The sequence below is a fragment of the Semicossyphus pulcher genome, unplaced genomic scaffold (assembly GCF_022749685.1).
Source record: "Semicossyphus pulcher isolate SPU_LCO1_2020_fin unplaced genomic scaffold, fSemPul1.0.p SCAF_17, whole genome shotgun sequence".
NCBI classification, from domain to species: domain Eukaryota; kingdom Metazoa; phylum Chordata; class Actinopteri; order Labriformes; family Labridae; genus Semicossyphus; species Semicossyphus pulcher.
Genome location: NW_027211681.1, coordinates 25,022,625 through 25,047,843, shown reverse-complemented (window position 1 = coordinate 25,047,843; position 25,219 = coordinate 25,022,625). Strand labels below are relative to the sequence as shown.

Below are 25,219 nucleotides of genomic sequence, written 5' to 3'. Positions count from 1 at the left end.
CCACATGCATTAATACGCAGCTGGTTCGCTGGTCTACTGGGAAGTCTTTCCACAAGACTTTAGAGCGTCTGTGGGAATTTGTGCTGTTCCAGACAAAGAGTGTTTGTAAGGTCAGACAGTGTTATTATACCAGAAGGCCTCGCTCCCACTCTGCCTACTGAATCCTCCCAAAAGAGTTCGCTGGGGTTGAGGTCAGGGCTCTGTGCTCTGTACGCTCATTGGCTCCATTTTGTGAGTCCATAAGGTCTATAACTTTGCGCCTGAGCGGTTGTTGCTCCCAGGCGCTTCCAGCTGACCGGGGCAGATCTGGTGGGGCAGAAATTTCACAAACTGACTTGAGGCAAGGGAGCGTCCTATGAGAGAGCAGTGTTTAATATCATACAGTAAATCTTTTTCAGTGGAGGTTTCAGTCCCACAACACACCTGCACCTCTGCTCTCTGCACAGCTGCTGGCCCCGCCCTCTCTTTCTGTCTGTCTGTCTGTCTGCTGTGTTGACTGTCTTCATCAGCGGCTAATTAAGTTACAAAAGTAAAATATTTTCTCTGGCATTTCAAAACAGCACGATGTCGGACCCTCTTTTGCCGCTCAGTCCCGCCGTTGTTTATTTGGTTGCCACAACCTCACGTGTGACTGACCTTCTGTGACGCCTGTCGCTGTTTCAGTGCTCTTCCTCAACGAGGAGAGCGGGCGAATGACTTCGCTCATTGAATTCCAACTTCGGGACACGTTATAGAAGTCTGAAGCAGGCGGCGGCAATGTATGTAGCAGAAACACTGGGAGGTCTGGAGCCTTTACGCATCACGGGGATTATTATATGGACGAGCTGCTGTTGCACGCTTGTTTAAAAAGTTTGTTACAGAGAGCGAAACTAGTAAACACTTGTTGAGTCTGGACTTTACAATAGACATTTTCCTGCTCATCATCGATCTGTGGGTGGAGTTAAGCTCCGTCAGTGTGCGCACAGCAGCGCGGTCAGTCAGGCACTAAACAAGAGCAAACTGCATGGATTGCGCTTGAATATCATCAGCGCAAATTTGCTTTGTGAATCGGACCTTTAGACGAGGCAGATAGTGGGTGCAAATGATGCGCAATTTATGGAGCTATCAGCGGCTGCAATTCATTGTCAGTGACTTCCCCCCCCTTAGTGTAAATACATTCATTCAACACAAGGACGAATTTGTGACATTTGATTTGAAAACTGCAAAAATAGACGTATTTATCAGAATGAACGCTCCAGCGTTGTTTTAAGTTCTGACCTTGAGGTCCAAATGAGGCACCAGCGAGTTACTGTACCTTCCAACATGACTGTAAGCACACTCAAGTACTGTTTCTGCACAGCTGAAGCCCTTTTAGAGAGAGAAATTAAACAATGGCCTTTGTCGTCATGTCATCAGGCCTGACTGTTTCTGCTTTGTCTCCTCTCAGAGAGACAGCTTTTGTCAAAAGCTTTTTGTGTTGATTTACGGTGTCTGAGTGACTCAGAGGTTTGTACATGTTGATGCTCATAACAATGTCAGAGAATTTATTTCTGCTTGCGACATTTTAAAATAACAAGTTAACCTCATTTTATCCTGAACGTGCTTCTTTTTGGTACAAGTGCAGAGAAAATGAGACTACTGAAGGATACAGAACAAATCATACTTTTGACAAGACAGACCTGGTTTTCCTTTTTTTAAATAATCCCTGAGTACAAGTTTGATCCTTTACCTTGTCTTTATGAAGAGTATCTCCTTTCATCCCGTACCCTGTAGATCCTGACAGGAGAGGACTGGAACATGGTGATGTACGACGGCATCAAGTCCCAGGGAGGGGTCAACGACAAAGGGATGATCTTCTGCATCTTCTTCATCGTCCTCACACTCTTTGGCAACTGTATCCTGCCTGCACGCTCACATACACATACACACAAATACAGACATGTGCATAATAACCAGAAATATGCATGAGCTTAGCCTGCAGCCATGTACGTAATAATGAAATGTCGATGATGATGGCTTCCTCCCTTCTCTTCAACGTTTAAATATCTGCAACCCAACGTCTCTCTCTCCCTCTTCACTCAGTCCGTCCTCAGAGAGCATCCTCTCTTATTGTCCTTACATCAATGTTTCTCCTTAAATTCAACCACCTCAGACACCCTGCTTAACGTATTCTTGGCCATCGCTGTGGACAATCTGGCCAACGCACAGGAGCTCACAAAGGTACCGGATCAAATCAGAAAATGCACTTTCTATCTTGTTTTGACCTGTAATTGTAGACTCTGAATTTAGCTTTAAAACACTGGAGATCAAACTATGAATATGTCTAAGTTTTTTCCTACTTGACTATTAATAAAGTGAGATTGCAACCAGGATCTAGTGACTGATATGGCTCTTCTCTTCTCCTCCAATAGGATGAGGAGGAACAGGAGGAGGCAGCCAATCAGAAGACAGCTATGCAGAAGGCTAAGGAAGTGGCGGAGGTCAGCCCGCTGTCAGCCGCCAACCTGTCTATTGCTGCGTGAGTGCACACACACACACAAACAGAAATATGCAATCGTCTCAAAAATCAATGCATACAAATTAATTTACTGAAAAGAAATAAGCACACATGAGGACAAATGTGCACATGCAAACGCTGGTTGTGTCTTACACATAAAAGTCTTCAGTAGAATTGCACAGACAATGAGCTGTGTCTTTCTCTAATCTGTCTTTCTAGCTCTAATGATTGGCAGGTGTTCGTGTACACGTGATTCACACGCTCACACAGACACACACACACACCCTCACACTCTCCCCGTCCTCCTCCTCTAAAACATGATTAAGCGATTGTTCTGGGAGTGAAAGGAACAGATTCGGGGCTTTGTGAAGTGAAAAAGAGCGAGAGGCGGACAGTCTGTAAAATCTGCTCCTGGCAGCAGAAACGCCGACAAAAGGACACATCAAAAAGATCCTCACAAAAACCCTGCTGCTCTTTTAGAAGTCACCGGACTCTTCTGTCGCCGTGGCGAGCCTTTGAGGGCTAGATTAGAAATCACTGAGGATTTTTTTGCTCGTCAGTTGGAGCCCACCTTGTCAATCACTTAAAGTCACGGTGGTGTGTAAGAATACAGTGTTTGTTCGTCTGCAGAAGTCAATCAGAAGTTTCCTTTCAATCACAAAAGACAACATGAGGAAATCAAAGTGTAGCACATGACAGTGATTTTACGTCTTTTACATGTGTTTACAGTGAAATGGTGACAGCCCTGCACTGGATCTTTGGTCACACACTCATAAACTCCTTTTGTCAACAGCTTGTATCGTTACTTTTGTGTTCGGGTTAGCAAGATAGGAGATGGAAGATATGAAGATGGTTTAGTTTTCTTCGGCTTGTTTGCATAAATTATTTGTGATAGAAATATCTTACCGTGGTTTTCAAAGTGTGGGAAAGTGAGCCTCCCCTGAAAGAACATAAAAGCAGCGCAGCAGTTTATTTATTAACTTTTGCTGCTGGATCACATGGCTCGATTCTCCAGTGCGTGCGTAATGGACACCGGTCAGTGTATTAATATCTGTGGGCGGGAAATGCTCAGCGCGTCCCTGTGTCAGTAACGTGCAGACACTTCGTGTTGTGAGCTGGCCGATGTATGCCAATCTTGCTAAAGCACTTTTTAAATAGCAGGGACATATTGCGCCTTAGACGTTAGAGTTTGTTGGTCTATGGCACAATCGCTTTCAGCGCCACCTGTTTGCCTGACCACACCTCATTTAAGACCACAAGATGACAGCTGCGTTGGGTGGAAAAGCAAAGTCTGCTTTGCGCCAGGTGAACGATAGGGCCCTGCATCTATGATGCGCACAAGTGGTTGATGCAGAATGCACTGTGAATAAACACAGATCATCCTCTACCTGCAGCCTTGGCGGTACATGCATTTGATCACTGTTGATGCGGAAAACCCACATGGTTCCCCTGGGGGGCGCCAGAGGATTTCAGGGGAGGCGCAGCGTGAGACAAAATAAACCAGAACTGTAAACATCTGATTAGCTAACATTCTGCGATGTGTGGGGCAAAATGGATCGATTTGAGAGAGGTCACATGTTGGTTCTGTGTACCGCCAAGGCTGCAGGAGGAAGATGATCTGCGTTTATTTCGCTCTACAGCGCATTCTGCATCAACCACTTGTGCGCATCATAGACGCAGGGCCCTATCGTTCACCTGCCGCAAAGCAGACATTGCTTTACCCCTGAAATCCTCTGGCACCCCCCGGTGGAGGTGCGCCTCACACTTTGAAAAACCACTGTATTAACGTCTATTTTGCTACCTCGCCTTTTAGTTCATTTATTTCACGTTTTTATTTATAAGCACGTTTCACTGAACTGAAGTTTTTCGTATGAGAGCTGAAACGTCTTCAAGAACTTCAACCAGTGGATTAAGCTTAGAATCAACTCCACAATTTCCTCACTCTCCTTTCTCCCTTTACATCCCCTCAAATTCCCTTCTCCTGCCCCTTATCACCCCCTCCTAACACCCTCCAACAGCAAGGAGCAGCAGAAGAACCACATCAAGGGCAACAAGTCGGTGTGGGAGCAGAGGACGAGCGAGATCCGGCGGCAGAACCTGATGACGAGCCGCGAGGCGCTCTACAATGAGCTGGAGCAGGAGGACTGGAAGGTTGGGGAGGGAGAGGAGGTGAGGATCCCCCCCGAAGAAAAGTCACACTAATACACATATATATGCAGCCTACTCCTGATATATATATGGTTAATATATGTTGTGATGTGTTTCGAATGATATCATTTATTTTAACCGCACAAAGGGACATTATCACCCATGTTGGGCTCAATAAATCATTTCACCTCACTTACTTTGTCAGCAAATGCAGAAGTCTTTGATGTCAACGTCAAGCTTTAAATTAAACAAAAGATTTAAAGACCTCAAAGATTTCAGATTCGTGCTCCTCAGCGTCACTCACTGGTCCCAATATGTCAAACAACATTACAGAAAGGCCGCTATGAAAATAAGCCTTTTTCTTAAAGAGTAAGATGCTCGTTTTGAAACCAGAAACAGCTGTCACATCACTCTCTTCAAAGCCACCAGACTCCATTAACACAAAGTCTGATTTTAGCTCCCAAAACAATCGAGTTGTTTCTCTACCACTGCCTTGGTTGGTTCGTTTTTGTGTGTTACTAATATTAGTATGTTACACAAAGTTAAACTGATCATTTAAAACAACCAAAGTCAAATAATCACCCAAGCAAACGTATCAATCCAGGCAGCGGTAGACCACAAACTCTGCATGCTAAAATTACTGTTTTTGTCAATGGACTCTGGCTGCTTTGACAAGAGTGATGTAACCACTGTTTCTGATTATTTTAGTATTTTACTGATCTCTGTTGGGATCCACTGGGTAATGTGTCAGATACTTCAAAGCAGGGGCGGATCCAGAGGGGTGGCCGGGGGGGGCTAGGCCCCAAGTGCCACCCCAAAATCCTGAACTAGGATTGGCTGTTTGCCTTGTCAGAGGCGGGACTTTAAAGTCAACTAATTGGGCTGTGTTGCAGCAGGCTGCTCGTAGCTTTCTTTCCATTTCAGTGTGGCACGTTTCCTTTAGCACTTTAAAATGTTACTCTGACCACATCTTCTGTTTGAGGGCTTAAAGAATTAAGCCTAGAAGGAAGGGTTAATTAAATTCTATTAATTTGTGTGTGTGTGTGTGTGTGTGTGTGTGTGGACACATACTTCATGCCACCCCTGCGTTACTCAGTGCCCCAGTCGGGCCACCGCAGTCAAAAAAGTCTGGATCCAAAACTTTCTGTTTATAAGCTTCCAAAATTTGTAAGGAATAGGGTCAGATATAAAAATACTTCTACCATTTAAGATCAGTAAAATTCTGATGCTCGTTAATGGTTTTGACAATGACATTAAAGTTTCTTTGTGAAGTTTGCGCCCTTACAACATGGCAGTTAATCACTCATTGCGTGTTATTTCTTAGCTTTTCTATGAGTAGACGTGTTCCTGTATTAAAAACCGGTTGCCTGCCATGTTGTTACAGCTTTTCTATGTTGTTGTGAAGCATCAGAACAAAGAGATACAAACTTCTCACTTCACTGCAGTGATGTAGAGGTGTAGGTCAGTTGAGTACTGAGTTTCTGGTGTTAAATTACTCTTTAATAAAATTGTAATTATGTAATGTGCTGTGATCGACAGAGGAGACACAAAGGTGCTTTATCACCGTGCATTCTGGGTCATTCTGCATCCTCACAGATGTTTTGTTTTAAGGGTGTAATGTCCCTTTAAGTCAGTGAAGAAGTGTTGTTATTGCGCTAGCCGCTGCTATATGGGACGGCTTGTAGCTGCGTGCTTGGGAGCGATGCATTATTAAAGTGGGGCATGCAGAGAAATTCAGAGCTGTGTACCCAAAGAAGGCAGCGGACTAAAAAGTGGAGCGGGCGAAGTGTAACGCACTTCACAAACAAGAAGGCGATCAGGAGTCGTCTGGATGTGGCTCGGCAAACTTTATACTCACAGCTGGAGTCTTTTTTGAGGGAAATACAATGACAAGTCCGTATCCGATCACTCATGTGGAGCAATGTTTGCCGCACTGTGTATATCTGTGGCTCAGGGGAGGAAACCGGGAGGGGAGGTGGTGCAAGGACAGCAGATTGTGGGTTCAAAGAGTGTGTAAAGTTTGCCTGACTGCAGGTCAAAGTTGACCCATAACGTGTCCCTTGTGCCAGATTTAAAACATGCACATGTAAATGCAACAGTAACGTATATTCTTGATGAGCTCATTCTACACTGATCCAGCCCGGCTATACAGATACAAACATGCATGAGAGTTAGTGAGGAAATAAGGACTCATTTAAAGTACAAAATTCTTCCCTTTTCTTTTAGGAATATATATCTTATCTAAAAATGTTACACAAGATTTAGAAGCCGATATCTCATAACCTGTGAAACCAAGACTATCTTACATGGCTCGATCGCACCTGTGAAATGAAGGGTTGTAATTGGGGCCCTCAATATGTATCTGACGTTTTAAACCACCCACTTATCCAATGTGCTACCTCCACCCAGGTGTCCTATCCACGGAAAGCACGGGGTGATATGAAGACCCACCTGGACCGGCCGCTGGTGGTCAACCCTCAGGACAACCGCAACAACAACACCAACAAGACCCAACCAGGTGAGCTGCCTCTGGACCAAGAGTACAGGCAGCAGGACCTCGACCACCACCGCCGCACAGCTCATCACTACCACCACCACCATCATCATCATCAGAGAGCCACTGGGACAGACGGTGTGGAGACAAGCCAGCCGGGGGAGACCCGCATGGAGCGAGGTTTAAGCTGCACCTCTTTAGGCAATGTGGAAGGCCAACCGGGGGAGGAGAGGCACGGCCACAAGAGCCACCGGGGCCACCGGCACAGGAACCGGGAAGGCCGCGAGGCTCGCAGTGTGTCTCCTCACCACCAGAGCGCCGGCGGAGAAGGCAGCCACGAACACAGGAGGTCCAGGCAGCACCGCAGGGCAGCCAAGGAAGGGGAGGAGGGCAGGAGACACAGATCCAGGGGGACGGAGGGAGAGGGGGAGAAAGCTGAGGAAGTGGAGGGAAGGAAGACGAGACGGCATCGCCACTGCAACCAGGAGAAGAGCAGAGGACATCGCAGCAGAAAGTGAGTGAAGGAAGGGTCTATTTTCTCTGTGTGTGTTTGTCTCAAATTACAGCCTGACAAGAATTAAAGGCGTGTTAAGTTGGTGTTTGTCTAAGAAATCAGGAAGCAACCTGACACTCAGACCAGTAACTTTCAAAGAACACTGTGTGCAGACATGTGTTGTAGTCAAGACCACCTTAACCAAGACCAAGGCATAATCAAGTAAGCCTTGATATGAAGCATTTGAATATACCAAAAGGAATCACATAACATTGATAAGGTATTTCTGTTTGTGTGGGTACTAACAGTACAGGAGATGGTGCACAAACCTTGTGGCATACGTTGCTACCTCTGGTCTTGCATGCTCCTTCCATCGCCTTATCCTTGCCATCCTCATCCTGGCGTCATTCCTTCTGCCCCTGATTCCACATTTCTCTCTGTCCTCTGTCCTTCCCCATCTCCTCCTTCTCTCCTCAGGGAGCACCACAGCACCTGCCCCAGCCTCTCCACTACAAGACCCATACAGCAGTACAATGAGGACCTGGACAACTTCCGCAACAACAGCAAGCTGGCCATTGCCCACGAACACCCGTACGCCCTCCCACCGGACCACCCGGACCATCCCGACCACGTCAACAACCTGCTGAACTGCCGTGACGCTGACACCCACACGCTGCTCCACAGCATGGACAGCCTGATCCTTACCAGCATGGCCAAACCCGAGTATACAAAGATAGACATGCCACCTGTCTACCCCTACCCCTCCACCAACGCCATCCTGCAAGGTGAGCATCATTATGTATATGAGGGCTTACTTTGGTGTACTGCAATCCTGTCCTACCCAAATGTGTATAAAAGAAGTGGATGCGGGCATTGTGACGTCAACGGTGCATGTGTGAACTGATGTTTTGAAGCTTTAAAATTGGTCTCCAACCCTGTTCCCGGAGAGCTACCTTCCTGCTTGTTTTAGGTTTCTCCGTACTCTAACACACCTGAATGATCTGCTCGTTATCAACTAACTGAAGCGTCTCAGGGGATTGGTGTAAATCCAGTCTCATTCAGCTTTATTCTTGAAACAATTCTGTTGGATGTATTTTAGATGTTTTATTGTCTCACTCTGCTGAAGCTGACCTCTTTCTGTCCATCGGTTCCTTCTCTCTTTTACTCAGTAAACAAGAACGCCAACACAGACCAGAAGAAGAACGAGGAGAAGAAGGAGGAGGAGGACGAGGGAGGCGATGAAGACGGCCCCAAACCCATGCCTCCCTACAGCTCCTGCTTCATAATGTCCACCACCAACCCGTGAGTGTTTGTGTGTGTTGTCCTTACTGAGGACAAACAGCTGTTACTGAATATTTTCTCTTTGGGCCTGGAAATGTTGGAACAACTGTCCTGTGTGTGCGTCAGGTTTCGGAAGTGCTGCCACTACATCCTGACTCTGAAGTATTTTGAGTTCAGCATCCTGTCTGTCATCGCTATGAGCAGCATTGCCCTCGCTGCGGAGGACCCCGTCTGGCCTGAGTCACCCCGAAACAATGTGAGACATCACTGTGTGTGCGTGTGTGTCGTTCTCTCCGCCTGTGGTCTACATTTAAAAAAAGAAAAGATGTAGGATTAAGTCAAGAAAAGTTTCTTCAGGAGCACGTAAGTGAAGTGATATTGATAATGTGATCAAGACTTGGTTCTGATTTTAGTCAAAGAAGAACACTGAGGAGGGGAATTTGATATGACAAATAGATGTTGTGAAATGTCAGTTTGAAAATAGAAAATGAGAAGAAGATTAAGATTAGGATGAGGCTCTGCTTGGTGCCTGATTGTTTGTCTCTCTCTCCATCTTTGTTAATCTCTCCTGCTGTGTTCCTTGTTTTTTTTTTTGTCCTCACTGATTCATCTTCCTTCTTCTCTCCCTTTCGCTCTAATATGATAATTATATCTCATGGTGTCATGTTGCTCTGCAGGTGCTGCGGTATTTTGACTACGTTTTCACAGGCGTCTTCACGTTTGAAATGTTGATCAAGGTAACAAAGTATCACTGTGTCTCTGAGTGTGTGTAGTGACACTTTTTTTTTTTTGCTTCTGTGTTTGAATATTTATATGATTATTGTCTGTATTTTCTGTTGGGCAAATGTGTGATTAGAAAGTAAATAATGGTGCCAACTTGTGTCTGTGTTAGGTGTGTCATGGTTTAGATTCTTAATCAAAAATTGACCAAAATTAGTTTTTAGTACATCGAAATCAAAAGCAGGACAGGTGATTCTCTAACACCATGGTCACTGCTGTAGTCGATGTCTGATAAATAATACAAAATTAGTTCAACAGAACTGAACAAATTGAGACGACAAACTGTATATAAGAAGTACACGTGGACTGAATGCCTTATGCACTGGTCACAAGAAGTAGTCTGATGGGAAAATGACGACTGATGAGTTTATGGTCTCGGTCTTTTTCAATCTAGCATGACGTTCACTTTGTAAGCAATGGTCCCATTTAGACCATATTTGACGATAAAGAACGGTATGCTTTAAGGCGTGGCTACCTGACAAGTCACTACTGTGGCGAACTGTCGAAAAAGCTAAGATGGCAACCACCAAAATGCCAGGCTTCAAAACAGTTGTCCACAAACCAATGGGTGATGCCATGGTGGTCATGTTCGCTTCTTTTATACAGTCTATTGTCGTGACTTTAATTTGAAAAGTCAAATCCAATTGCGGATTCAGAGAATTATGACATCCCTTGTATGTGTATTATGTGCATCTATGTATTTGTGTTGTACTGAGTGTGATCCGTGTCTTCCAGATGGTGGTGCTGGGCTTGTTTCTCCACCAGGGCTCCTACTTCCGCGACTTGTGGAACATTCTGGACTTTATAGTGGTTAGTGGTGCTCTGGTGGCCTTCGCCTTCACGTAAGTGTCCCTTCCACCCTCCTCTCCATCATATCCACCAACCACCACCCGCACACACACACACACACACACACACACACACACACACACACACACACACATTCCTCCATCAGCAGAAAGACCCTCGTCGCCCAGCCTTGTGCGCCCGATACACCAGGCAATGCTGATCTTTCTCTTCTATCTTCTCAGCCTTCCGTAAGATCAGAAATCATCACCTCCTGTCCTTGTCTCTTTCTACTGTTTACTCTTCCTGTCTTCCTCTTACTCTATCCCTTCTTTATCTCCTTTATGTCTTGAAACTCTTACTTCTTTCTTATGGCTCTCTCCCTTTTTAACTTCTTTGCTCTTTTCTGCTTTCGTTCTTGGCTCTTCTCCTGCTTTGTTCTTTTAGCTAGTTGTTTTGTCTGTCCTGACCCTCCCTTTCTCTCTCAAACCTTTTTCTGCGCTCCTGTCATTATCACTTTACATCCATTCCTCCTGAAGTCTACCCTATCTCCATTTCCATCTCTGTTCCCTCATGGTTCGTCATAATGTCATCTGGCATCACATCAGCAGGTCTTTCTCTATGTTCCACCCACACCTTCATCTGGGAAACCAATCATGATCCTTAACTGAATTATTTTCCCTAATTGTCTGAATGATCATCAACCTTTGACCTACACTCTAAAAAGGAAAAGAGGTCATGTTATTGTTTTGCTTTTTCTTGCAATCTGAATGGGACCTCAGGGAGTACCCTGAGGTACTCCTCTTCTAAAATGATGATAACAGTACTTTCACAAAAAACTTCAAGATTCAAATCTAAGTGATGAACTCTAAAGTGCAGAGGTTAAATCAGTTTTTAGAGTGTAGTTACACTGTCTTCACCCACCTTTCACTCCCCACAAACCCAAAACGTTGCCTGAATCAATCACCTCAAAACCTATCCCGACCGTCATTCCCGTTGACTGTCTGAACTAATACAATATAAAGCACCACCTGCTCCTTATCAACATTTTCTTTTCCCAATCTCCCTTGCTCCTGTTCCCCTTGTCTCCCCTACTTACCACTCCATGCCGCTCTGATATTTCCACCAACCAGGCCGTGAGTCATCCCTTCCTCTTTTCTTGCATCTAAAGCCCCCAACCGTTTCCTAACAACACTCCATGTTTCATTCACACCTTAGTCGGGAAAACCGTAATCGTAATCCTTAACTAAATTCTTTCCCCTAATGTTCTGGTGATCATCAACCTTTGACCTAATCACTAATAAGAAAAAGATCTCCTCTGATTGCCGAGTTCTTGATGCTGCAATCTGAAGGAGACCTCAGGGAGTACCCTGAGGTACTCCTTCAAAACAATAGTAAGAGAACTTCACAAAAGCTTTACTTTTAATATAATTCTTTCATAGCACCAAGTGGGGAACCCTAAAGTGCTGACAGTTAGATTAGGTTTTGGAGTGTAGTTACACTGTATTTACTCACCTTTCACCCCCTCAGACCCCAAACCTGAAAAAAATCACCTCAAAACCTATCCCGACCGTCGTCCCCCTTTACTGTCTGACCTAATACAATATAAAGCACCACCTGCTCCTTCTCAACATTTTCTTTTCCCAATCTCCCTTGCTGCTGTTCCCTTTGTGTCCCCTACTTACCAATCCATGTCGCTCTGATATTTCCACCAACCAGACCGTGAGTCCTCCCTTCCTCTTTTCTTGCATCACAAGCCCTGATCCCCTGAACCTCTTCTCACCAACCCTCTCTATGTTTCATTCACACCTTCATCTTGAAAAACAGTCCTGTCGCTAAACATAATTATTTCTTTAATGTTATAAATGATCATCAACCTTTGACCTACACTCTGAAAAGGAAAAGAGCTCCTCTTATTGTTTTGCTTTTTCTTGATGCTGCAATCTGTATGGGACCTAAGGAGGTACCCTGAGGTACCCCTCCTTCAAAATGATTGTAACAGTATTCCCCTCCACAAAACAACCTTAAATGTAGTTCTTTCATATCTCCAAGTATGGATCCCTAAAGTGCTGAAAGTTCAATTCGTTTTTAGAGTGTAGTTATACTGTCTTCACCCGACTTTCACCCCCCACAAACCCCAAACCTGAATATATTACCTCAAAACCTATCCCAACCATCATTCCCCTAGTCGTCTGACCTAACCACCTGCTCCTTCTCAACATTTTCTTTTCCCAATGTTCCTTGCTCCTGTTCCCTTTGTGTCCCCTACTTACAAATCCATGCCGCTCTGATATTTCCACCAACCAGACCGTGAGTCATCCCTTCCTCTTTTCTTGCATCTAAAGCCCTGATCCCCCTAACATTTTCTTACCAACATCCTCCCCTCCCCCTCTCCGGGGGCCTCCACAGCAGAGGATCTTGCCTTCACTTTTTCATGATATCTTTTCATGATATCTTTGACATTTTGCTACCTTAAAAAACACTTATTCCTAACACACAGCCTAGCGATAATAAGGGAATATTGAAAAGCTTCCAGTGCTTTATTTCCACTTTTCCAATGCTCTAGCAAGACTAAAGGTGTGTTCAGACCAAAAGAGGGTAATCACATCCAGAGAGAATGCCAAGATGCAAATACACACAAACTTTCCATCGTGCTACGTCTGGCTGACAGACCCAAGTGTGAATTCAGAATTTTTACAAATCTGCATCAATATGTAGATATTTTCTTTCAACCGAGTACCTACCCCTGTCGTAAGCCATCCAAGAAATCCCTGCAGCCTGACCTTGTTAACAGGTCATCAATCTGGGCACAGGTCAAGTAGCTGGAAGCAGCAGTCAGGTTAATCCGGACAGTCCCTGGAGAAGGCTGTGAAATCAACTGGGTGATGTTACGACAACTGGCTTTCCCTTTGGTCTGAAAACAGCTTAAGGCCATGCTATGAGGCTGTACTTTGGCGCAATAGTGCTTTGAGCTAAAAGCTAAATCTGGCTTTCTAAAACGATGTGAGCTAACTTTACTTCAGGTTTAAGCTAATCAAGATCCCCTCTCCTACTTTAGCTTTTTAGCATGCTAGCTTTAAATTGACGTGCTATTTGTTGGGAACAAGTGTAACCTATTGCTCCATAGCTCGCATTTACCCCCACCCGACCACAGCCTCCACCCTTGTCTTAATATAACCTCCATAGTCCGTAACTAATCCCACTGTCCGCACACGTCTTTAAACCCAAACGTCTCCAAAAGCCATTAAAGTCAACATCCTGCCTCCCAATCAGCCACACCCCTCCCACCTGCCTCTTCATCCTCTCGAGTCCTTCGGAATCCCCTGTCAGTCAGCCCGTGTTGGTGAGGGCGCCCCAGACACCTTTAACCCTTTAAGTGCCCAGGCTATCTGTTCATCACAGGGAGGAACACCACCACAGCTCTTCGCCTCTCCCCCCCTTTTCTCTCTCTCTCTTTTACCCACACACACTCAAACACAAACACACATACTCACCCGTCGTTCCAACCATGTTAACGTGCCCGGAGGCTCAGGTATTTAACTCTCCTTCTCTGCACGACCCGGGGAAGTCAGACTGAACGAGGGGGGGAAGGAGGGAGGCATGTTGGGGCAGGATGTGGTGGGTGGAATGATTCATCATCATTCTAAGGTACTATATAGATAAATACATATGGATTAAATATGTATGATAAATGCAACCAGAGGGACTGAATGTCTGTGTGTGGAAAAATAACAGAAGAGTGAGTGAGACAGAAAGAAAGAAAGAAGCTTGTGTGTGCATCCTCCTCAGCTCCGTGGATGTCCAGTGCATGACTGTCCTGGTGACTGCATGAACCTGAACACAACATGTGATGCATTAAATGGCATCACTCAGAACTGATTTAATGATGTTCAGAGTCAGTCACAGGTAGAGAATGTGCAGCGGTTAAAGATGTTCTGTGGGTTTTAGAGCTAACAGCTGCAGTAAAAGTGTGTTCAGACTGAATGCAAAGCTAGTTTAGAGGTGTCACCATTAATTCTACTTAAAAAGTAAATCTTTCAAAGTGTATAGCTTTACTTTGATAAGGCTCAATACTATTTTCAACTGAACATTTTTACTCATTTGGTGATCAAGTGAGTTTTTGGAGCTACAGGCCAGTGTATGATGGATCTGTACATCTGTTGCATGTCAGTTGGTTAGGTTTTCCTCGCAGGTTTGAAGGACTGAGAGGCGTATTGCTCTCCTTAACAATGATCTTCCCAGCGTTGTTTGACTAAACTTCAATGTGCAGACTATAGACCAGGGGTCTCCAACCTTTTTTCATCTGAGAGCTACGTTGAAAAAATGAAAGTGGCCAAGGGCGACTTGCATTACATCGTTGTAATCGCTGGTGGCGCCCCATGTTGAGTCTTTTGTCGACTGAAATGTTGGTACAACAGACACAGGCTGGCACACACACTTGACCTTCACTTTGTGAACAAAAACTTGCTTTCCCTCTTCCCGTGGAAATAGTATGTTTTCTGCTTTTTCTTGGCCACCTTCATCGTCCATCATAAATCTGGCTAAACAGGCTAAGAGCATCGAACTCCTCACTTAAGCTCAACTAGCGTACAGCGTAACTGACCCGACCTGTCGATGGAGGTTGCAGCAACATTGCTGCGATTGGTTAGGTTCAGACGTTGACAAACTTGCCGGGAGCATCACCGTTTTTTATTGACAGCTGATAGGCCTATCATATTATGTTGTATTGGAGGGGGCGGGACATCTGTGTATTTGATTGAATTGAAGTGGGAAGGTGCATTTTTTGTCGTCTGATTTTGTGAGTCTGTGAACCTCTTCGTGACCAGTAGCTCGCCTGTTGGAGACCCCTGCTTTAGACTGTATATGTACATACATAACCAATGGTTGGAGGTAACCAACATAATGTCAACCTTGGTTTGTAAACTACCATTTTGAAGCCTCAATTTTGGCATTACGGCAGCCGCCATCTTGGTTTTTTTGACCATTTTTCACCACATGGTGTTTAAGCATCTATTCCGGTTAACAGGCCGCCATGGCAGCGACCCTCACTTATGGCTTGTCACCGGGGACCAAAGCAACCCTTGTGTGATTAGCGTATCAGCGTAAAGTCAGAAATATTCAGCTTTTGACCCCTTTATTTATTAACATTTCAGGAACATGTCTTTTGTTGCCATTTTTCCCCCTGCAATGCCTGAAAAGACCTCATGTCGCACTCAGTCTGAACACCTGTTTTTTAGTAGCAAACGTAAGTTATCGTTCTGCTCTGTTTGTCATTGTCACCATAATTTCACACTGCCAGAAACTAGAACCCTCAGCCAGCTTCATCGTACTTGTCCTAGGTATAAGTTGTGATTGTATAAAAGCGATGTGGTTGGTGGCAGTCTGAATACAGTGAACAGTGTTCAAGGCGACCAACAGCAGCAAAAGTGAATCAGACATCGAGCAGGGTGGGGAAGGTGCACATACAAGTTATTTAAAGGTGCAGCTTTCAGGAGACAGGTGGTAAGAATGTGATATGTAAGTGATGTTTTACTGGGATTAAACATTTCACGTCTGTGTACAAGCAAGAGTGATCCGTTGCTCTTATGGTACTTAGATCTACCTGTACTGATGTTTGCAGACAAGAAGAAATGAGATCCTATTAGACAGTAAAAAATGGGATTTTCCAACCTGATCTTTCAGAAATACCTGATATGACCAAGACCTCTTAACACTCCATTACATGGTGGTTGTACTGTAACGTGTTACAGGTACTTGATGGCACTACTGAATGATTACCAATGGAGGTTGCACGAGGGGGACGACGGAGGCCTTTGCAACACAAAAAAGTTTGCGGTTTCATTATGTCTGGGCACATTGACGTTGTTTCTACGGTGCCGACACGTAATGCTCTGTTAAGTAATCAAGGTCATCTCATGTGTGTCTGTGAGATTGCTCTGGAAAGTACAAGTTAAAAGCAGCAGCAGCAGCAGCAGCAGCAGCAGCCGTATGCTGCCAGAAAGAGAAACACTGATAGTGAACAGCCCCCGACCTCCTGAAACAATCAGCAACGAGTGAAATTGTTTAATCAAAGTTAAATATCACTCCAAGAAGTTGAAAATCACTCCACTGCTGCACCCTCCACAGCATGACTCCCCGCCCAAACAGAGATGCCTCCTCCCCTCCTCTGCTGGTCCCCTTCCCTTCTCGTCTCTCCTCCCCTCCTTCACCCTCTCCCTCTCTTAATCACCCTTTCCATTCCCTCCTTAGGGTGCTCTCCCACTACTGCCCCCCCCCCCCTCACCTACGTTATCTCCCAAACCTTCCGAAATCTCTCCATCATCTTTCCTCCCTTTCCTCCTCGCTCCCACCATCCGCTCCAAGGCTGAGCTTCAGTACAGATGTGCTCCACACACACCTATAAAATTTCACTTTGACGCATGACATTGTTCCAACGCAGGTACATGACAGAACCATTGTGCGGAGAAGAGTGTTAGCATGGTCAGAGTGCAATGGCTTCATATTTTATGGGTTTTAAAGACGACAAATTGTGCTTCTGGCTCCCTTCATCCTCCAGATAAACTCTGAATGAAAAACTGAGAACTGCATGCAGGCGCAGTACTCTATGAAAATGCATTTTCATTCTACTGATGGTGTGTGTGTATGGGATGATACACACAAATCCTGGTTTCTTGAGTCTCCACTCATGATGATAAGTCCTGAGTGTGTGCCTCTGTGCTCAAACACGTCAAGAAAACCTGGAACCAGCCTTTTTCCGTCCCCTGTGCGGATGTGCATGCAAAAGAGCTTTGATAAAATCCCACTAGATGATTGCACATCTAATGAGGGCGATTTGTGCTGTAGGCCTGGTCTAATTGATCATTACAGTGTGATAAGATAAGAATCGGTGTAAATGGATGCAGCAATCGAGTTTCCTCTTCCAACCGTGAAGGTAATTCTTCATAGAGCTGGTGTAGCACTGCAGAGGACAGCCTGGAGGGACGGTGGGTTTGTACATCCAGAGTCTGAACCAGAGGCCAGATTCATTCAATTGCACTTATCATAGGTGTCGAGAAGTTACCTGAGAATTATTGTTGGGATTCTGTAACAACGCACATCCTTACATGTTATAGTCCAAGGGGAAAGAATGAGGCAGGAAGTGGGAGCCCACCAAATAAAATGTATTTGATATGACATCATATTTCAGGTAAATTAATTAGTTGATCTTAGTTCAGATTAATAATCTTACGATCATTAGTTATCAAAGAATTCATCACTTAAGCAATAAGTTGCTTCCCTTACCCTAGACCTTTACTGGATTGTAACATGAGCATATTAAATTGCTATCTTAAAACTAACTATAATATAATCTATGCTTAAACATATAATCTCAAAGATTTCCCTTTGATGCTCTTGACCGCCACCCACTGGCAATAATTTGTACTTTGTTCAGCCATAGTAGATTACTGTTTACTCGCAACACTTGCAGAGACGGGAAAAGCAGCCGCTTAGCTCCGCCTACCCTCTCTGACAGACCAACCACTGCTGGCTGATGGAAAACGCGTCACTAACTGGGCGGCGCTTGGGATTTTTTCTGCGAAAGTCGCCACAGACACCCGGTCTGTAATACTGTAAATGCAAAGGCTTTCATCAGTGGGCCATCGGTGCAATCACCTTTATGGCGATAGATTTGGCGATAGATAGAGACTTAACAGACATTTATTTACATGAAAATCTTCGACATTATACCTTTTAAGGTTTAAAAACTGCAGCTCATGTTAACCTTTTTGATAAGGCCTGTCGTTTAAAACCTGAGAACTTAAAACTTAAAATAAAAAGACAATCCTTTTAATAACATTTAGATGCAAGATGCAACCTAAAATACAATTTCTGGACGTTTTATCTTTTTACTTTTCTACACCTCTGGATATGTGTAATAGTTTATTTTGCTTTCAGAATATCAGCAAACAATGAGTTGTCAGATCAGATGAATAAAATGAAAAAAGTAAGTTTAGTGACAGTTAAATATATTTTAGTCCTTTTTTGAATCAATACTTCAAACTGCTTTTGAAAATCTAATAAAATCAATTGACATCTTTTCTTATAAATAAAGATTTGGGAAATTGAATGTAATGTGCAGTGAGAGGGAAGTTGTGCAGTGTGTAGATCTGAGGAAAAACCTTCGGAGTCAGCTTTGTAGGCATCTTGTCCAGTCGCCATGGAGACGAGAGACGGGTGGGATGGGAGGGGGGAGTTTAATGAGAGGTAGTGTGTACCTGGGGGGGAGTTTCTAAGCAGGTATGTCCATCTTGCTGTCCTTCCTTCTTTGTCTGTCTCTCATATGGATGTACTTTTTTTCCTGTTTCTGCCAAACCCCCTCTCTCTCTCTCTCTCTCTCCTTCTCTCTCTCTCTTGTGTCGTGTCTGTCTTTGTGTGTGTCTCTCTTTATCAATGTGTGTCTCTGTTTATGTATGTGTGTGTCTGTCTTTCTATGTGTTTTTCCTTTTCCTTCCTTCCTTCCCTTCCTCCTCCTCCTCTTCTTCTGTCTCTGTCACTGTCTTTCTTTCTGTCGCTGTCACTGACTCTCGCTGTCTCCACCTTCGGTGAAACTCGACAGGAGCAGCACCCGGTAAAGTTCTTCCTCTGTCCTCCCCTCCCTCCTCCTCCGCTCTGCCCCCTGCTCTCCACAAACCGGATCAAATTGGCTTCACTCTCTTTCTTTCTTTGTTCTTCTGATCGTTCGTACTCATTGTCGCCGTACTGTACCGTCCCTTATACTTCACATGCCACAAGAAACCATACAAGTAGCTCAATAGATTCCAAATAGGTTTGTTTTAAAGTGTGTGATTCGGGAATTCTTCAGCCTTCCCAGATCCGTAAATGTTTCGTCTTTTTCATCATTTGGTTATCAAACAGTCGCACCATGAAGGCTCAAAAGGTGGCTGTAAAAAACGTTTCTTTGTGCTTCAAAGGATTACTAAACTGACTGTACCACACTTATCCCACCAAAATCAAGCTTCTCTACTGCGTGCACCCCGGTCCTCCTTCATGATGCCATCAACCCTCTAAGCAGGTGCAAACACCTGCCGTATGTTCGTCCATCCCAGCGCTCAGTTTTCCATTGAAAAGATGTTCAAAACTGGTTCCAAAGTGATTATACGTTTATGTTTACACCAGATTTCACCTGCTGCTGTCACAAGATTCGTCACACATTCACACACATATCAATGGTGATTTTCAGGTCTCGTGCGGCTAAAATGGTTTAAATGAGCAGTGCATCACAACGGGTTGAGCTGGATTCGATCCCCCGTCGGCTGCCAGTGTGTCCGTCAGGTATTAATGAACTACGCCAGCATCCAGGGGTCGTCCTGCCTTCATAGTCAGAGCTGCACAGCCCAAGTACCTGCACATGCGCAGGATACTAGCCATGCTCGCACAAAGATGCAATGAGTGATGCAACTGTTATTTTGGGTTTCTTTGAAAGGGCAAAATTATCGTACATTTGGCCTTTTTTGGTATTATTGATCGTACAGAGGGCAAAATTGTTTCAGTGTGTCTGTGTTATATACAAACTATGCACATGCTACATTAAAAGCCTTAAAAGCCGCCACTGTTGTGCGTCTTTGTTAATATGAATTCAAGCTTTGTGCAGCTGCTGCACTCAACGAAGGACAAAAGCACTGAAGCCTTTTACAGCCACCGTTTAGTCGTACAGGTGTCGAGTGTTTGATGCTCATTGAAGGAACACACCATTTCTTTTTAAAGCAGGAGTGACACGTTGCTAAACAGTGCAATATACTCATACATCAATCGCGAGAGTCAAAGAGCTGCTGCCCTTATTAATGTAAAGTGTGTGCGTGTGTGTGTGAGTGTGCGTGTGTGTCTTTAATTCCTAACACCTCTGGCCTTACTGGGCTTTACTGTAATACTCTCCAGCTGCTCTGATAGAGAGACCTCAGTCCTACTCAGCTTCAAAGGAGGAAGGCCGATTGATTATCGATCGAGTCTCACACACACACACACACACACATAGATACACACATACACATAGTACTTCCAAGGCTCAGACTCAATCAATCAGCCTGGAATTGAATTGTCTTACGTTTTCTGCCACTGCAACTGAGTTCATAGTTAAAGAGCGAGCCTTGATGGACGACCTCGCTCCTGCTCAGCTTTGGCCGGCGTCCAGGCGCCTCCTTCCTTCACTTTTTTTTATTTTTTATTTGTGAAAATTGCCCGTCCACTTACAGTAAAGATCAACTCGGCTATTTACTCCCTTGACACCCCAATTTTTCCTCTCTGATATTGGTTTATGGCCGAACAAATCATGAGCACAATGTTCAGTTATGGGTGCGGGGCGGAAACAAGCGCATTAAAATTCACAGCCGAGGGAGTTTGTCTTCCCGCCCGTTATCGCTTCCTGCCGTCGCTCTCATGGCTCATTTGACGCTATTGGTGCAACGTGTTTGTTGGTGTTGTTTGACATGCGATATCGTGTTCTGCAAACGACATCACATGTCCCAAGAGTCTCACATAGCCTCCATTTCCTGTACTTGCACCCTTCGATAAGGTTGCAGTACTGAAATACATTTTCTGAAATCTGGATTTAAATGAAAGGAAGCTATGTGAAACATTTACCGTTTTACAGATTCAGGATTATATCAACATAATCCTAGCCATATACTTGAAACGTCATGTGTCCACATCGAAAACTCCCATTTTCTCCGAAGAACCGAAAACAGCGTTTCACTGAAAAAGAAAGAAAGAGGTTTGGCTGGGCACTCTGCCGGGAGATGCCTGTCGAATGAGTGAATGTCTATTGTATGATGTCGAAAGTTGTAAGAAATGATGATGCTGCTTCTTGAAGTCCATGAAACCAAACGGTCAGGCAACTGATCGCCTCCCCTCCCACCGGTTTCATGTTTGACGTGCACTCAAAAGTTTCTTTTTTCTGCAGAAGAAGAGACTGTAAAGAGCTTTGATTGTCCACACTGATGCAATGTTTTCTGTATACAAGTCAAACTGAAAGTGTCATACCATGTGTTGCTTTACATCAGATGTCACTATAGAAGTTTAAGTACATACCCCTCACACCCTTTTTAAAACATGGTTGATGATAAAAGCAAAGGGCGTGGTAGGAGCCCTTTATGATTGTTTCATCTTTTCATTCACCATTTTTACACGGCGGCCATTTTCCTCTAATGTAGCATTGAGGGTGGGATGCTCAAAAGCTGTAATAATGTTGTGCTGCTGTATATCTGGTTTAAAAATAGTATAAATGTAGAGAATCTGAAATTAATCATTTACATTTTTAAGGTTATTTTTTAGGCGTTTTTGGAAGGAAATGTGGGGGAGCAGAGAGGGGGGGGATGACATGCACCAAATGATCAGCAGACCAGGAGTCGGGCCTGCGATCAGCGCGTCGAGGACTGTAGCCAGCACCCAAAATAATTAACATTTAACAGCTTATTAATCAATCAGCTATTGGAAAGATAATGGATAGTCAAATTCCGGTGGGACGTGAGGTAATATTTCAAGCTAAAACAACATTTTTATTAGGTACCAAAGCTAAGTCACAACAGCTAATGCTAGCATACAGCCACTTCCTAGCTAACAATGCCGTTAGTAAGGTAGGCTATTTAACACAATCAAACAGTATTGTTACCAAGGAAGTTAAGTGCAAACAATGACTGTTGTTTATGGTGGCTGATGAGTTATCAAATTTGATAACTTATAAGGGACTGACAGCTAAGTCACAACAGCTAATATTAGCATTTAACTACTTTCTAGCTAACTTTACTGTTGGCTAACTTTAGCTAACTTTACTGTTAGCTAGCTAAGTTTAATGTTAGCCAGCAAACATTACCGTCAGCTACAAATTCAAGCCTTTCGTTTTGTGTCATGTTTCAGTACCAAACAGCCATGTTAGCTAGTTAGCTAGTTGGTTGAATGCTCCTCTTGGCTGCTGTCTAACGAAATATGGCCTCAATGTCCCTCAAGATTGTCAGTGTTAATTTTCATTCAGTTGCTCATCTGTTCATATGATTTGCAAACCAGGAAACTAGCATGCAGCGCAACATTACAACAGCATTTGAGCTTCCCACCCTAAGTGTTTCATCAGAGGAAAATGGCCGCCATGTGAAAATGGTGAATTTTTCCGATCTCCTCTCTAATTGTCAATTGTTGTTGTTCTTCGGCTCCTCCAGGGGGAGCAGCAAGGGCAAAGACATAAGTACAATCAAGTCCCTCCGTGTGCTGAGGGTGCTGCGTCCTCTAAAGACCATCAAACGACTCCCCAAGTTAAAGGTAAGACTTTTCTAAGTGTGGAACAGAAATGAAGCCATTCTGCAAGAATTTCTATTTTGATTCAATGGTTGTTTTGGCATTAAGGAAAAAGTACAGATTGATCCAATATTTGGACATTATTTGGACACATTATATCTTTAATTTTTGCCAAAGTTATTGCTGGGATCCTAAAATATGGAGACAATGCAGAAAAAAGGGACAAAAATGCAAAGTACCAGACTTATGACTGGTTTTATATAAAGTTGCAGTCACCCTAACAAAGAAAACACATAATTCAAACTGTAAAAATATTACCAAAACTGCTTGAAGCTTAATCCAAAAGGCAACTGGATAACTTGGTTAGGGTTTTTGACCTCTCTTCCTAAAGACTTCTTCAGTTCAAACCTTACTGGTGGATGGAGCTAGAAATCTAAGCCTCTGTAGGTAATTCGTATGCTACAGAGGCTCATGTTTCTAGCTCCTTTTGGATTAAGCTTCGAATTACCATGACCTGGATGACTGAGAACAAAACGGTCTATGGCAAACATCCACTACAGTTTGAAGTCAAACTTCTTGTGCTAAACCGCAGTTTTTCTTTAAACCTTTAGCACATAAAACCAGCATTTCTCTGGAGCTTGATAAAAAGCTTCCAGCCATCATAAATAGTTAAATAGACAAGGGCAGGGAAAAAACACAACTCAACATTTCAAATTCATTATATTTGAATGCATTTTACCTGTAAGGATTCGTGCTTGAAAGATGTAACAGTCTCTTATGTCAAAAACCTTTCTAACTCTATCAACATCACAATAAGCTGTATACTTTTCTTACAGCTTATTAAGGGTCACATAATCAGAACACTACAGCTCTGACAAGTGACCTTTGCTTTTCGTGCGTTGGTTAATAAGACTTACAATTAGGGATGCACGTTGTTATCGGCACGTTAGCGCTATCTGTAGATTATGGCTTGAAAATGACATCTCGGCATCGGCAAATATGTCATTTCTCTGCTGATATTTTAAAAAGCTTTAATTCTGCCTAAATGCTCGATGCAAAGTTATAAACAATTTACAAATAAAAACTAAAGTCACAGAAACTCAAGCCAATGAATAGAAGTTAAACAACTTTGAGAACTCTTAACGAGCTAACAGTTAGCTCACATTCTCGTCATTTTACCGGACTTAACATCGAACACGCCGAAAATACGCTTGCAGCCGCAGCCAACACTAACAGGGTGTAGCATAAACATCAGTGCAAAACTAACTCACATATTCAAGGACGCACACGTGATAAAAAGAGTCCGTCGGCGATCACTGATGTCTCCGTAGTAGGTGCAGTAAACAAGTCCGGGCATGTCTCCCTCACTGCCGTGTTTCGGGGGGATGCTGCATTCAGGTGCACTCAGAAATGTGAGTGATCAGACACTTGACCTTTTGTACAAGAACTTGATGTTCTCTGCAATTAGGTGGAAAAAAACGTGCCTAATATATCGGTATTGAAATTGGCAAAAAGGGTTGGGAAATATCGGCATATCAGCAAAAAATCCATTATTGTGCATCCCTACTTACAATACATCTAAACTGTTTTTCCATCTCTGCCTTGCAGGCTGTGTTTGACTGTGTGGTCAACTCTCTGAAGAATGTGCTGAACATCTTGATTGTGTACATGCTCTTCATGTTCATCTTCGCTGTGGTGGCCGTGCAGCTCTTTAAAGGCCGATTCTTCTTCTGCTCTGACGAATCCAAAGAGTTTGAGCGCGACTGCAGGTTGGTTCGGGAACATCTCCAGCACGTGCTCTTTGTTTCTGATACATGTTGGGCACTAAAAGTGATCTCTGTTCTGTTTTTAGTACAGAGAAAAACATGATGAATACAGTGTGGCTGAAAGTATTAGTAGTAGTGAACATATTTTTTAATTCATATTTAATGCATTTATCTATTTGTGACCCCCAAACCAACTACTTATTTGTTCACTAGTTAAAATACGTCAGTTCTGCTGTGCAGCAGATCAGGGTCGAGGGTTGGAGACACTATTGACACCAAAAACTTAAAGCTGGGTAGCTCTCACAAAGTTTCACCCACAATAATAAAATTTCACACAAATGGAGATGACATGAAGAAAAAGATATGTTGTAATTTTCATAGTTGTAATATTAAACATAGCCTTGCTAATGCTAAGCAAAGTTGAGCTACTGTGTTCCAGTTTGAGCTGATGTAGTGTTCACAGCTTCAGCATGTTTCAAATGACAACCCATGTGCTCATGCTAGTTTGGGGTAAAGGGTTAAAAGTAAAGAAAGTACCCTAATGCTTTAAAGAACTGTCTTTTGGTGCTCATTTACGTCTACAGATACTTGTTCTGATGCAAAATAATAAATCACAGCTGTGCAGATGCTGCCACCTAGAGGAGTTACTGGAAAATGTAATGTATTTGCATATATTGTTATGTAATGAGAAACAGCTGCTCCGCGACTCTAGATTAACCCTAATTTCTCAGGGT

The 25,219-nt window shown here is 43.7% G+C and overlaps 1 protein-coding gene across 3 annotated transcripts in view; it reads left to right on the top strand.

Moving 5' to 3' along the window:
- cacna1ab (calcium channel, voltage-dependent, P/Q type, alpha 1A subunit, b) overlaps positions 1-25,219 on the top strand; it is a 110,645-nt gene that overhangs the window by 37,432 nt on the left and 47,994 nt on the right. For all 3 annotated transcript variants that reach the window (XM_069665178.1, XM_069665177.1, XM_069665176.1), the window contains exons 15-26: positions 1,753-1,873; positions 2,132-2,199; positions 2,391-2,497; positions 4,495-4,645; positions 7,034-7,632; positions 8,089-8,396; positions 8,781-8,913; positions 9,019-9,148; positions 9,570-9,629; positions 10,408-10,514; positions 22,644-22,743; positions 24,328-24,488. In XM_069665178.1, coding sequence (XP_069521279.1) covers positions 1,753-1,873; positions 2,132-2,199; positions 2,391-2,497; positions 4,495-4,645; positions 7,034-7,632; positions 8,089-8,396; positions 8,781-8,913; positions 9,019-9,148; positions 9,570-9,629; positions 10,408-10,514; positions 22,644-22,743; positions 24,328-24,488 — 2,045 coding nt within the window. The remainder of the gene's footprint in view (positions 1-1,752; positions 1,874-2,131; positions 2,200-2,390; positions 2,498-4,494; positions 4,646-7,033; positions 7,633-8,088; positions 8,397-8,780; positions 8,914-9,018; positions 9,149-9,569; positions 9,630-10,407; positions 10,515-22,643; positions 22,744-24,327; positions 24,489-25,219) is intronic.